We start from the raw sequence: 12,602 nt of genomic DNA, 5'->3' as shown, positions 1-12,602 counted from the left end.
TTTTATAAAACCAAACCTTCAAGACATTTATTTATTTAATGTCTTATTCAACCATATAGTGCATTTAAGTATTTCAGTTAAATGATAAAAGCATATATTATTTATATACTTATATAAATATCAAGTATATTTTACATAAAATATAAAATATCATATATCATAGACATCATATCGTGATATCAAAATATCATAGATATCATAATGTGAGTGTGAATGGTTGTCTGTGTCTATGTGTCAGCCCTGCGATGACCTGGCGACTTGTCCAGGGTGTACCCCGCCTTTCGCCCGTAGTCAGCTGGGATAGGCTCCAGCTTGCCTGCGACCCTGTAGAACAGGATGAAGCGGCTAGAGATAATGAGATGAGATATATCATAGATATCATATCGTAATATCAAAATATCATAGATATCATAATGTGAGTGTGAATGGTTGTCTGTGTCTATGTGTTAGCCCCACGATGACCTGGCGACTTGTCCAGGGTGTACCCCGCCTCTCGCCCACAGTTAGCTGGGATAGGCTCCAGCTTGCCTGTGACCTTGTAGAACAGGATAAGCGGCTACAGATGATGAATGGATGGATGGATGGATGGATAGATAGATATCATATCGTAATATCAAAATATCATCGTAAGATTAGCGTGACCCAAACTGGTTTTTAACCTTCTGAAAAAAAGTCTCATTATGCTTTATATAAAATGCACAACTATAAATGGAGACATTTTTGTACAGAATATATATCAGGCTATTGTAAATATAACAGTAGGCTGCTGGTATTAAAATAACATTCTTTATAAATAATCATAAGTGATGAACAAATAAAATAATCACACCATAAAACCTTCGCCAGAAATAATTACACTCTCACTTGCTGGTTAAATGAGGATATAAATCATGAACAACTGTCTTCGGAATGGTGAGTTCAGTCATTGTTTAGTATCAGCAGCTGGTCCTATCAAAAGGTGTCTGTGTGTGTGTGTGTTTCTGCTCCACAGGCATGAACAGGAGAAGAATGGGGAGTACAACCCTACAGGTGAGCTCACTGCACACTCTTACCCTAACTGGCTGCGCTTCCACATTGGCATCAACCGCTATGAGCTCTACTCCCGCCACAACCCTGTCATCGATGCAATGCTGAAGGACTTGATTACACAGAGAATCACCAGTGTTGGTAAGTCCCAGCAGCTGGGTAAAGTAGCTTAGTGTGTGATTTTGTGAATGCTATTAAACAAGACAGCAGCATTGTTGGAGCTGGAAAGGTGACAGAGAAGAGAATTTATACATTTATTTCCTTTTCCTTAAACAGATGCGATGGGATTCTGTGCCTCGCTCATTGCGTATAGGTGTACATTGACTATAGGATTCCTTTCATCTAATTATCAAAGTTACCTCATACCTATACTGCAGTTTCCGTTTCATTAGCGTTTAATTAAAATGTGAATCAAAAGAAGAAAGTGTTTCAATGCATTGCATGAACACAACCAGTGCTGTCTAATAAGAATCAGGCAGTGATTAGTGCGAGGCAGCTGTGTTGGCACTCAGACGCACACTATTGACTAGAACGGTACGCAGTTTACTGCGCAGTGGAAAATCAAAACCTGATAAGATCAACAGCCTTTTTTTCTTTGTTGTTTTTGTTTTAACTCAGTGTGTTTTTTGTTTTGTTTTTTTTTTACAATTGCTTGTTCTGTAGATGGAGGCCTTTGTACCAAGGCCCACCAAGAAATTTTCAGCACCTTTGTTTCCTTCCTGTCTCCAGATTCATCAAATATACTATATGTTCTGCACTAAACAGCAGCCATATTGCCTTTTTAACTTTAATAAGAAAACAGTTACGGCATTAAGTATGTGGGACTGATGTGACTATGAGAGTTTATGCGATTGGCTCACTCTTGTTTTTTCTAAAGCCATGAAATCTGGAGGCACGCAGCTGAAGCTCATCATGACATTCCAGAACTACGGCCAAGCGCTCTTCAAACCTATGAAGTAAGTAGTATGTAAATGGCTGCTGCAGTGTGTATGAATTTTTTATTTTTGTCTTTAAACTGAGCTGTTAAAAACAATTATATATATATATATATATATATATATATATATATATATATATATATATATATATATATATATATATACACACAGAGTTAGTCAAAATTATGTTAACACTTAAATGGTAGAAACCATTTATTCACAAAACATACATCATATGTGCAAGATGATTTACAGGACGGTCTCAACCTGTTCGCCATCGTGTTCAACACACAAAAATCAGCGAGCAACTGCAAGTAAGGCCCAATTATGGTCACGGAACATCACACATTCAGGAGAAAAATAATCCATTAGTGTTAACATAATTTTGACTAACCCTGTGTATATATATATATATATATATATATATATATACACACACACACACAAAGTGACAGGAAATCTGTGTCATCACTCTTACCTGAAACTAAATGTATGAGAAAAAACCTAAATGTGTGAGTTCATGAAAAAAAATGTGTGAGACAATGTGTGAAGGATAAAAGGAAGAATGCCAGTGAAGAGAAGTGTGAAAGTGTGGATATGTTTGTGTTTAAATATAAAGATACATTCACACATCCTTTTATTAGGTTTTCTATTATTACTATTATTATTATTATTATTATTATTATTATTATTATTATTTGTTTTCAGTTTGAGCTGAGCTGCCTAGACACATATTTTCTATTCGGATTTCCTCCAGGAACATTTCTTTCAGAATTTCAGACCTAAAACACAGTGAATCTGTTGGCTCAGAACAAATACCTGATGATATTTATCTTGTAACATTAGTCACAACTAAATGCCAGAGTCTGAGTTGCAGTGCTTAGAATTGTTTTGGCAAGATATCTCCGTCTGGTTTATCCTAACACTTGTGATTATTTCTGCTCTGTAAAATCAGCCTTGCTGTTTTGGGAGGTACGGCTTTTAGCACTGCTGCTTTATTTAATTTGGAATCATCTTTCATTATAACCATTAAATAATGGCATTGGATTTAGGCCATTGATGGAGGATTTATGGAAGCTATCACAGTAGGTTATAGAAGGTGGTTTATCTTCTGTCATAAATATAGGTTACAATGGGAGGGTCGCTGTGTGTGGATTTGACGTGCCCGTCTCTACAAGGAATAATGGCCTCCTTATAATTTTCTCAAGCTATAAAAGGCAGAAACTGAATCACCTGACTGTTGATCCACAGCCATGTTGCTATCAGTATGCAGGTGGCCTGGCTAGTAAAATCCTCTTGGCTCATATTGTTGTGTTTTTACTACATTATACCAACTCTCAATTATATTTCTTTCCAGGGAGCTTGATGGTAATATATACTGTAGGACTGATACAATGATAAATAGGATTATTTTATTGTGTATAGAAATCCAGAATATTGAAAACACTTACTTCGCTAGCATATTGTTTTTATTGCACTTTATTATTTTATAGAAATAAAGATGCCACCAATCAATAAACAGCAGTACGTCATGTTGTCTGATAAGGTACCTTTAGCCAAGCTGACCAGTACCACAGTGAACTATGATCACCATTAAAAACTACTAACTGGATGTCGACCGTAGTCACTGTGCCTGGTGTTGACAAGTTCCTCATATGAGCTTCCTCTTAAATGGTAGACGTTAAGAAAAATCAAGACTGGCTGCTGTTTTCTTCGTCCCAGCTTTATGAAGTATGTTAAGTACAGTAGGTGCATCTATAAAAGCAGATTTACCGTTCATGCACATGTATTTGGTGCGTGCTTCCATTGAATTACAGCCTTTTTTTTTTTTTAGCTCAGCCTGAGGTTTGGATCATGCTTAGCTCCTTTTCAATGAATCAGTCATATCTAAAACAAACCTGATTAGGTTCAGGTAAATGTGAATGTGAACAAGAAGCAAAAGAAGTTATACCCTTTTATCGAAACATAGCTGTTAATAATGATTATGTGCAGCATGTAGGTTAACACCACTTCATCTGGGTAATGCTATTCAGCAGGTTACATATGGCATACAGCAATTTATGGTACAAAAATAAGTCTCCCACAGGACTACTTTCATCAACAGTGTGTTTGGTTTCTGCACAGGGAGTATTTAGGACAGATGAGAACAATGGTCCTTTGGTGAGAAGATAAATGTTATTAGAGAGCAGGGATTGGCATACAGTCTGTTCCTTCTATAATTAGCACAAAGCAAACAATCTACTCTGGCTTCTTCTGAGCTGGATGTCATTCTTATACTTTCTTTTCAAAATCTATCGTTTTAAAGTAAAAACCTCACAGTATACAACTTTATAATTTTTCCTTGCTTAGTTAAAAAGGTCATGAGCTTGGCATTCCCCCCCAAGGGTTAGAGTATAACTCGATTGTTAGCTCCAGCTTGTAGGTTTGTGGGTGAGAAAGCAGTGGCTGTTGTGAGTTGTGTTTGATTATGTTACGCTTAAGTAAGGCCGTAGATCTTTTTTTTAATTTTTGAGTTCGTCCGTACAGAGACAGTCCTTCCTGTACATCTTTCTATTTTAGTGTTTCTGTTTAAGTTGTGGTTTCATGAGTCAGGTGCATAAAAGTGATTCATGTCTATCTGGCCGTGTTTGGCATACAGTCATATCAACATCAACAGATTGTACAATGGGATGAAATCCCCTTGAAACTTTGTAGCTAAAGTTTTATTTTACAGAAAGTTTCCTCGGCGGCACGGTGGTGTAGTGGTTAGCGCTGTCGCCTCACAGCAAGAAGGTCCTGGGTTCGAGCCCCGGGGCCGGCGAGGGCCTTTCTGTGTGGAGTTTGCATGTTCTCCCCGTGTCCGCGTGGGTTTCCTCCGGGTGCTCCGGTTTCCCCCACAGTCCAAAGACATGCAGGTTAGGTTAACTGGTGATTCTAAATTGACCGTAGGTGTGAATGTGAGTGTGAATGGTTGTCTGTGTCTATGTGTCAGCCCTGTGATGACCTGGCGACTTGTCCAGGGTGTACCCCGCCTTTCGCCCGTAGTCAGCTGGGATAGGCTCCAGCTTGCCTGCGACCCTGTAGAAGGATAAAGCGGCTAGAGATAATGAGATGAGATGAGATGAGAAAGTTTCCTCCAGGGGCGGCACGGTGGTGTAGTGGTTAGCGCTGTCGCCTCACAGCGAGAAGATCCGGGTTCGAGCCCCGTGGCCGGCGAGGGCCTTTCTGTGCGGAGTTTGCATGTTCTCCCCGTGTCCGCGTGGGTTTCCTCCGGGTGCTCCGGTTTCCCCCACAGTCCAAAGACATGCAGGTTAGGTTAACTGGTGACTCTAAATTGACCGTAGGTGTGAATGTGAGTGTGAATGGTTGTCTGTGTCTATGTGTCAGCCCTGTGATGACCTGGCGACTTGTCCAGGGTGTACCCCGCCTTTCGCCCGTAGTCAGCTGGGATAGGCTCCAGCTTGCCTGCGACCCTGTAGAAGGATAAAGCGGCTAGAGATAATGAGATGAATGAAGTTTCCTCCAGGACATTCTCTCCACAAGTCTCTGAACAGGACCAATACTACATAATGCACAAAATTGCAGAGATGAATTGAACGTAGTGAGGGTTAGACTGATAGAATATGAAGGTAATAAGTTTGGTTAAATGTCCTCCTTGCTAGTTAAAATATGACAAGTGTAATAATAGACCAAGGAGCCATGAGTCATACTGTGTTGCAATAAAATAGCAGAGGCCAGTCTAAAAAACTTTCCGTGACACAAAATACTGCAGGAAAGATCTTTCTCTCTTGTGTGAAACAGAGACAGAGGCTCATTAATACAATTCGTCTTTGTGCCCCAGTTGTTTGACGTTATGTTCTAGATGTCATATGACCGGTACAAGACGTCCTTGAGTTGCTGTACCACTTCCTAATCTGGCTGATTGACTAAAATTGTGACAGTTATATTGTCATGGAGTTGCATTCTTGCACCATGTTCATTGTTAATTGTAGCCAGTGGCAGGTGGTGAATGTTTTCCTGAGATTTATCTCCAGTGGGATAGGCCTTAGTGTTGATCCTTTATATGGCTGACTGTTGCAGCTCTGCCAGCTCTCACAGGAGCCAGACTGCTTTGCCAGCACTGACATGATTCATACTTAATTAGCACCTCCATAAGCACACAACAACAGATTTTGGACAGTTTTGCTGCCATTGATTACAGTGTTTCGAAGAGTTCATCTCAGTGTGGTGTTGTACTGATGACAGATGAAGAACGCGAATAAAATACTTTTTCAAGAATGTTATATACTCAGGTGATTGCAGACTTAACAAATGCATGCTTATGTATTTGGATTTAGCATGTAAACTAAAGGAAAGCTATTTGATGTATCCAGGAACAATTAAAAAAAATAGTTTTCAGCATTTAAAATGTTGTGTCTGGATGGCGAGCCGCGGCTGATCATTCGATCTGCTTTCATGCACCAGACCACTAGCAGTTTTGGTGCAGCTGCCTTCCAAGCAGTTATTTCACTCTGAGCTTTGATTGTATATGACATGCTGCATTAAGCCAGAAGTATAAAAATACCTCCCAGCCACGGAGCAAACTCATTGACTTCACACTGTAAAACCTTATCCCAAACACAGCAAGCTTGTTTGCCATGTAAAATATAACAAGCATATAGATAGCAAACCTGCAAACCCGCCTGATGATCACTGTTGAAATGTTTCCCTAACGTTTGTTTATTGCACGTTTAGCTTCACGTGATGAAGAAATGACCTGAACGCAATGCAAACACAATGATGAGGCATAATCTTAGGGACACGTGCTTTAGTAAAAGTCCTTCATAGTGAATCAGTGTAGGAAGAACTGATGAACTACAGGGATTTGCGCAAGACAGGAAAGGTTAATGGCATGTCCCCCGTCTACACAGAGAACAGAGACCTCTTGATTTTTCAAGATATGACCGTAAAGGTGTTTTGTACAACTTCCTTAAACGACACATGAGCTATGACTTAATGCTCAAATCCCATCTGTATTAGCTTTCCTTAATACTTCCCCTTCAGATTTTTGCATGACATGCTGACTCACATGCCTAGTCTATAAATATCAAAAAGGCAAGTACAGTGAGGTCCAAAATCTGAGAGCACACCGAAAATCTTGGAATCGTGTTCATTTAAAAGTGGAAATCAAAGAGCAAGTTTTAGAATTGTGAAATTTTTCAGTCAAAGAAAGGACACGTTTGTATTGAACAGTGATGAAAATTCTGCGCTATTTTTTAAAATTTATTTTATTTTATTTTTTTACCAAATTTGTGACATTGTCCATATTAATTTCTTTGGACAAAAAGTCAGATTTCTTTCTTTGAGTCTTATTCCTTCCATTTTAAGCACGTGTTCGACACTCCAGTGGATTCGAACTAATACGGATCATCAGGTTTTACACAACCATGTGGTGTCAGAAATTTTCTGGCAGTTCTAAATGCTTATATACAGTGAATATAGCACACATAAGGCACAGCTGATTATATGTTTTACATAGTAAATGTGCTCTAAAGAAATTTATAAAAGGTCAACAAAGCATCATGATGATGTTTTGTTTAATCACATTTTATTGGCTGCCAGCAGGTATGATGAGAAACAGAATGAACCAATCAGGATCAGGCATCTTCCCCTGTTTGTAGTTGAACACGGGAAACCCCGAATACTACCACCACCGCTTCTGCTACTGCCTAGCATCCACCCAAAATGCATGAGTGTATCACACTTTATCATTGTAATGTACAGATCAGACAGTGATTTTATTTAGCAAATTTCCTCCTTCTTCCCTCCTGAGATTAATACAGTGCTACACTGCTGCGTCATATAAGCTGTAGTTACAGTCAGGAAGCGTCCTGAGAAATAACGAGCCAATAATGAAGCAGAAAGGAAAAATTCAGCATTGTTAACATTCTTGATTGTCACTCTTAATTATAACGGCACAGGCCCGAGCTCTGAGCTTATTTTATTTCACAGTAGGACAGACCTTCTATTTGGCACTCTATGTACAAGGCTATCTGAATCATGGCTTTGACAGCAGAAAGTGCAGCACCATAACTCTATCAGGCTCTGCCAGGGTGAGGAGCAGTTCATGGCCCTGGATAAGGCTTCGAAGACATCTGTTGTACATCTTAACTTCAAACACACACTTCTCCAGTCTTTCTGTGGAACCCCAGGCTGGCTCACACACTCCAGATCTGAGCCTGAGGTCAATTACTTGTCTAAATAGCCTCCAATTTTCTGTACTGGCCATTCCTGCTTGTGTTACTGAAAAGTTTTATCGTCAAAACAAGTTAAGAATTTAGCCCTGGATTCAGATTCACAAATTTCTCCTTCTTTCTGAAGCTGATGTGTTTTTCTGTTTCACTGTATCTGGATAGTTGTTTCCTTACTGCCCGCTCTTCCCTGTGTGAGTCTCACAAGTTCACTGCAGATCTTTGTTTTGTAATCAGTACCGCAGTTCTTACAGTATAAACTCGAAGAATTGCGTGTCTCCCATAAGGCCCAGCGTTAACGCCTGTCTGCTTTCCTTCTCGGTTTTCAAGACTCTCATACAGATGATTGAGCACAATCTTTTGTGTTAGAATGAAAGGATCGAGACAACCAAGAAAAACGAAAGCATGTGGCATTTTTATGATAATAAAAGAGAGATTAATATGTGATAAAGCTGAGAAAAAGAGAGTGTGCTATTCTGCCAGGTACCACTAGTTTTTAGAAGGTGTTAAAACTGGAGATGAAGGCTAAAAGCACTCAAGCAAAACAAGCTTGCAGGAAATCATCGATCTGTTTACTCTGCAGTGATGAGCAGAAATGGGGAAAAAAAATACACATTCGCTTGTTTGTTTTACAGCGTATGCAAATGTGAGCTTTGGAATCTAATTTGTGGTTAAAGCAGGGGCTTGCGTTTTGGAGATAATCTCAAATCATGCAAAGTAATGTGCATGTATTATTTCAGGCACAACAATATTGCTGGCAGACAGCAAAGCACAGAGGAGGCACTTATTTATGGAACGCAAGTTTCACAAAATTCCAGTGTTCTCCGCCAGGCGCACCTTATAAATGAGCCGAATCCAAGAATCTCACGGTGAAGAACTGAGTCTTGCTTCTTTAATCCTCCCCTAAAAAACAGCCAATCCTGGTAATATTATATAAGCCTTTGCTGTTGAATCATTTAAAGGACTTACTTTAAAAAAGAGGGTTACAGAATCAGAAAGCCAGAGTAATACTTTCTGAGAGCTTGTCATCTTTTCTGTTATTAAACTATTTTTATCCAGATGGGTGTAAGAGTTGTGGTGGAAGTTGCGTATGTTGGAAAATGTTTCAGTTAACCACAAGCAGTGTGTTGCTCACTGTCGACGAAGTTATAAACATTTTGCAGCATGAATACAGCTATTCAAACAGCCCGACTGTTTGCACTTGAGTCTGGAAGATAAGTAGTTTGTGTGTTTAATATGGACACGGTAATATTTGTGTGTTCAAATTCTGTAGTGATAAATAGGGAATGTTTTTTAAAAGCGTTCCTGACATTAAATTTATATTGAAAACACAATGCGATGAAAATAGCTGTTATTACTACTACAACCTGATGATATTTTGGACTGCAAAATGTCTTGAAATTATTGGTAGGAAAGTAATGGGAGAATAAAAGGAAAAAAAAAGAGAAAGGCGACGACTGATTCATATCCACACATCATCATGTATCATGTGAGGAATAAAACACAGTGGGGGTGTGCTGGGAAATATTCAGTGACGGGGTGGTGTGTTACGGCCTGATGTGAAGCATTTCCTGTAACCAGGATGATTATATGGCATTTTGCACTGCCAGTACCGAGAGCTGTTAAACTTTGTTTCGTTGTTTCTAAAACAATGACAATAAATTTCTATCTTATCTTATCTTATCTTATCTTATCTTATCTTATCTTATCTTATCTTATCTTATCTTCTTATAGTAGTACATCTCAATGTTTTTTTTTATTCCTTTTAAATTGTCAACACTTACAATTTATTATTTATTATTTATTAAAGAATGACGCGCAATACTTTTGACCCATTTATAGTTTTGTTTAACGTTGTGGAACTTTCGCAAAATAAGTTAGTTCCTGTTATCACTGGTGTTATTGCAGCACCTCTCATTTTATTTATTTCTTTTGAATTTTATGAGACAAAAAAAAAATGCAACTTGCATTACAGATGATGTGGCACAATGCGCAAACAGATGTGCAATGCTGTTTTTACACAGGCTGGATTGTGTTATTACTCTTTTATGACATGGACTTTTTGAATACTCGATTCTGATTGGTCAGTTACAGCATTCTGTGGTCTGTTATTTTGAATAGCAAACTGTTGCTATAATAGATTGTTGCTATGAACACAGTTCTAATCGTAGACTCTGGAGGACCACGCCCAATCATTCCTATCAATCTACAGAAAGAAGTCTGGGAAATTTTGTTGTTTTGTTAATCAAATTAACAATGTCAATTCAAACCAGTGACCAAAGAAAAAATTACTCTCCGTCAGAGGTGGCATGGTGATGTAGTGGTTAGCACTGTCGCCTCACAGTAAGAAGGTTCTGGGTTCGAGCCCAGTGGCCGACAGGGGCCTTTCTGTGTGGAGTTTGCATGTTCTCCCCGTGTCCGCGTGGGTTTCCTCCGGGTGCTCCGGTTTCCCCCACAGTCCAAAGACATGCAGGTCAGGATAACTGGTGGCTCTAAATTGACCGTACGTGTGAACGTGAATGGTTGTTTGTCTCTATGTGTCAGCCCTGCGATAACCTGGCGACTTGTCCAGGGTGTACCCCGTCTCTCGCCCATAGTCAGCTGGGATAGGCTCCAACTTGCCCACAACCCTGCACAGGATAAGCGGCTACATGTAATGGATGGAGTATCCGTCAGAAAACACCTTGGAAAATGTATCTAATATTCATTTTAATGTTCAGTTTAATGTTCAGTTAAAAGCTAAAGAGGCCAATCTTAAGAAGGATACAGAGTTTACGTTGCTATGGATACAGTTCCAACCATAGAATCTAACAGACTTTTATAGGAGTCAGTAAAATAATTTTTAAATCAGTATTTTGCATCAAATTATCGATTTCTTCAGTAAGTAGCTGCGCAATAAGTGAAATAATGTGCAACGGTCTGATGATTATTGCAAAAATAAACCCCTTCAAGTTGATTCATGATCCTGCATCACCCCGTCAGGGTTTATTTTGCAATAATGACTGACCCACTGTACATTATACCTTACATACTACAGCAATTTGCCAATGATTGCAATGTTTAATTTATTAATGTACAGAATTAAACAGATTTTAACAGTTTATAGTTATATTTAATGTTGTGGAATGTTGGAGAGAAAGGTTATTTCCTGTTCTCACTTATGCTATAGCTGAAATAAACCAACCCCTCTCTCTCTCTCTCTCTCTCTCTCTCTCTCTCTCTCTCTCTAAATAGAAAAAAACAAAATGGCACAAAACACAGATTGTGACCCTGAGATAATTCTCTCCAGACTGAGTAAATCCAGAGTTTTGATTGATTTTCATTTTTATCAGCGTATGGGTGATATAGAGATGTTTAAGACAGTGCGGTGTTGTGAGGGGACTCTGTGCTCTGTCGTGAAAGAAGAACTTTGTTTTACACGAGACCTACATCAGCAGAATCACTACAATAACTTACTCACACTGTGCACTGTTATATTTAGCCCAATTTATTTAAAATGCTTTAAAAAAAACCCCCGCATTTATTTATTTATTTATTTATTTATTTATTCACCCTGGTTTTCTCTCTCTCTCTCTCTCTCTCTCTCTCTCTCTCTCTCAAAAAATGCATCTTGTCATTTTACTGAGAAAATAGAGAGCTCCTCTCCTGAAGACTTTCCTTTGCTGATAAACTTTCACAAAGCACAATGACTGTTACAAAGTTCTTACAACTGAAACGCCTTCTATAAATCTTAAATAAATCTCTTCTACAAAAGAAAAAAAAATCATCACATCAGTGATTTACAGGTTTTATTTTGTGTTTATTTTTTTAAAATCTGTTTATTATTAGTCTCATTTGGAGTGTCCGTCCGATGTACAACCCCGATTCCAAAAAAGTTGGGACAAAGTACAAATTGTAAATAAAAATGGAATGCAATGATGTGGAGGTTTCAAAATTCCATATTTTATTCAGAATAGAAGATAGATGACATATCAAATGTTTAAACTGAGAAAATGTATCATTTAAAGAGAAAAATTAGGTGATTTTCAATTTCATGACAACAACACATCTCAAAAAAGTTGGGACAAGGCCATGTTTACCACTGTGAGACATCCCCTTTTCTCTTTACAACAGTCTGTAAACGTCTGGGGACTGAGGAGACAAGTTGCTCAAGTTTAGGGATAGGAATGTTAACCCATTCTTGTCTAATGTAGGATTCTAGTTGCTCAACTGTCTTAGGTCTTTTTTGTTGTATCTTCCGTTTTATGATGTGCCAAATGTTTTCTATGGGTGAAAGATCTGGACTGCAGGCTGGCCAGTTCAGTACCCGGACCCTTCTTCTATGCAGCCATGATGCTGTAATTGATGCAGTATGTGGTTTGGCATTGTCATGTTGGAAAATGCAAGGTCTTCCCTGAAAGAGACGTCGTCTGGATGGGAGCATATGTTG

At 38.7% G+C, this 12,602-nt stretch overlaps 1 protein-coding gene across 1 annotated transcript in view; it reads left to right on the top strand.

Moving 5' to 3' along the window:
• The window catches only part of fam20cb (FAM20C golgi associated secretory pathway kinase b), a 59,111-nt gene that overhangs the window by 756 nt on the left and 45,753 nt on the right, over window positions 1-12,602 (top strand). The window contains exons 2-3 of the mRNA XM_060939719.1: window positions 992-1,167; window positions 1,904-1,982. Coding sequence (XP_060795702.1) covers window positions 992-1,167; window positions 1,904-1,982 — 255 coding nt within the window. The remainder of the gene's footprint in view (window positions 1-991; window positions 1,168-1,903; window positions 1,983-12,602) is intronic.

This window comes from Neoarius graeffei, chromosome 14 (genome assembly GCF_027579695.1).
Source record: "Neoarius graeffei isolate fNeoGra1 chromosome 14, fNeoGra1.pri, whole genome shotgun sequence".
Lineage (NCBI taxonomy): Eukaryota > Metazoa > Chordata > Actinopteri > Siluriformes > Ariidae > Neoarius > Neoarius graeffei.
This window is presented reverse-complemented; position numbering and strand designations above follow the sequence as displayed.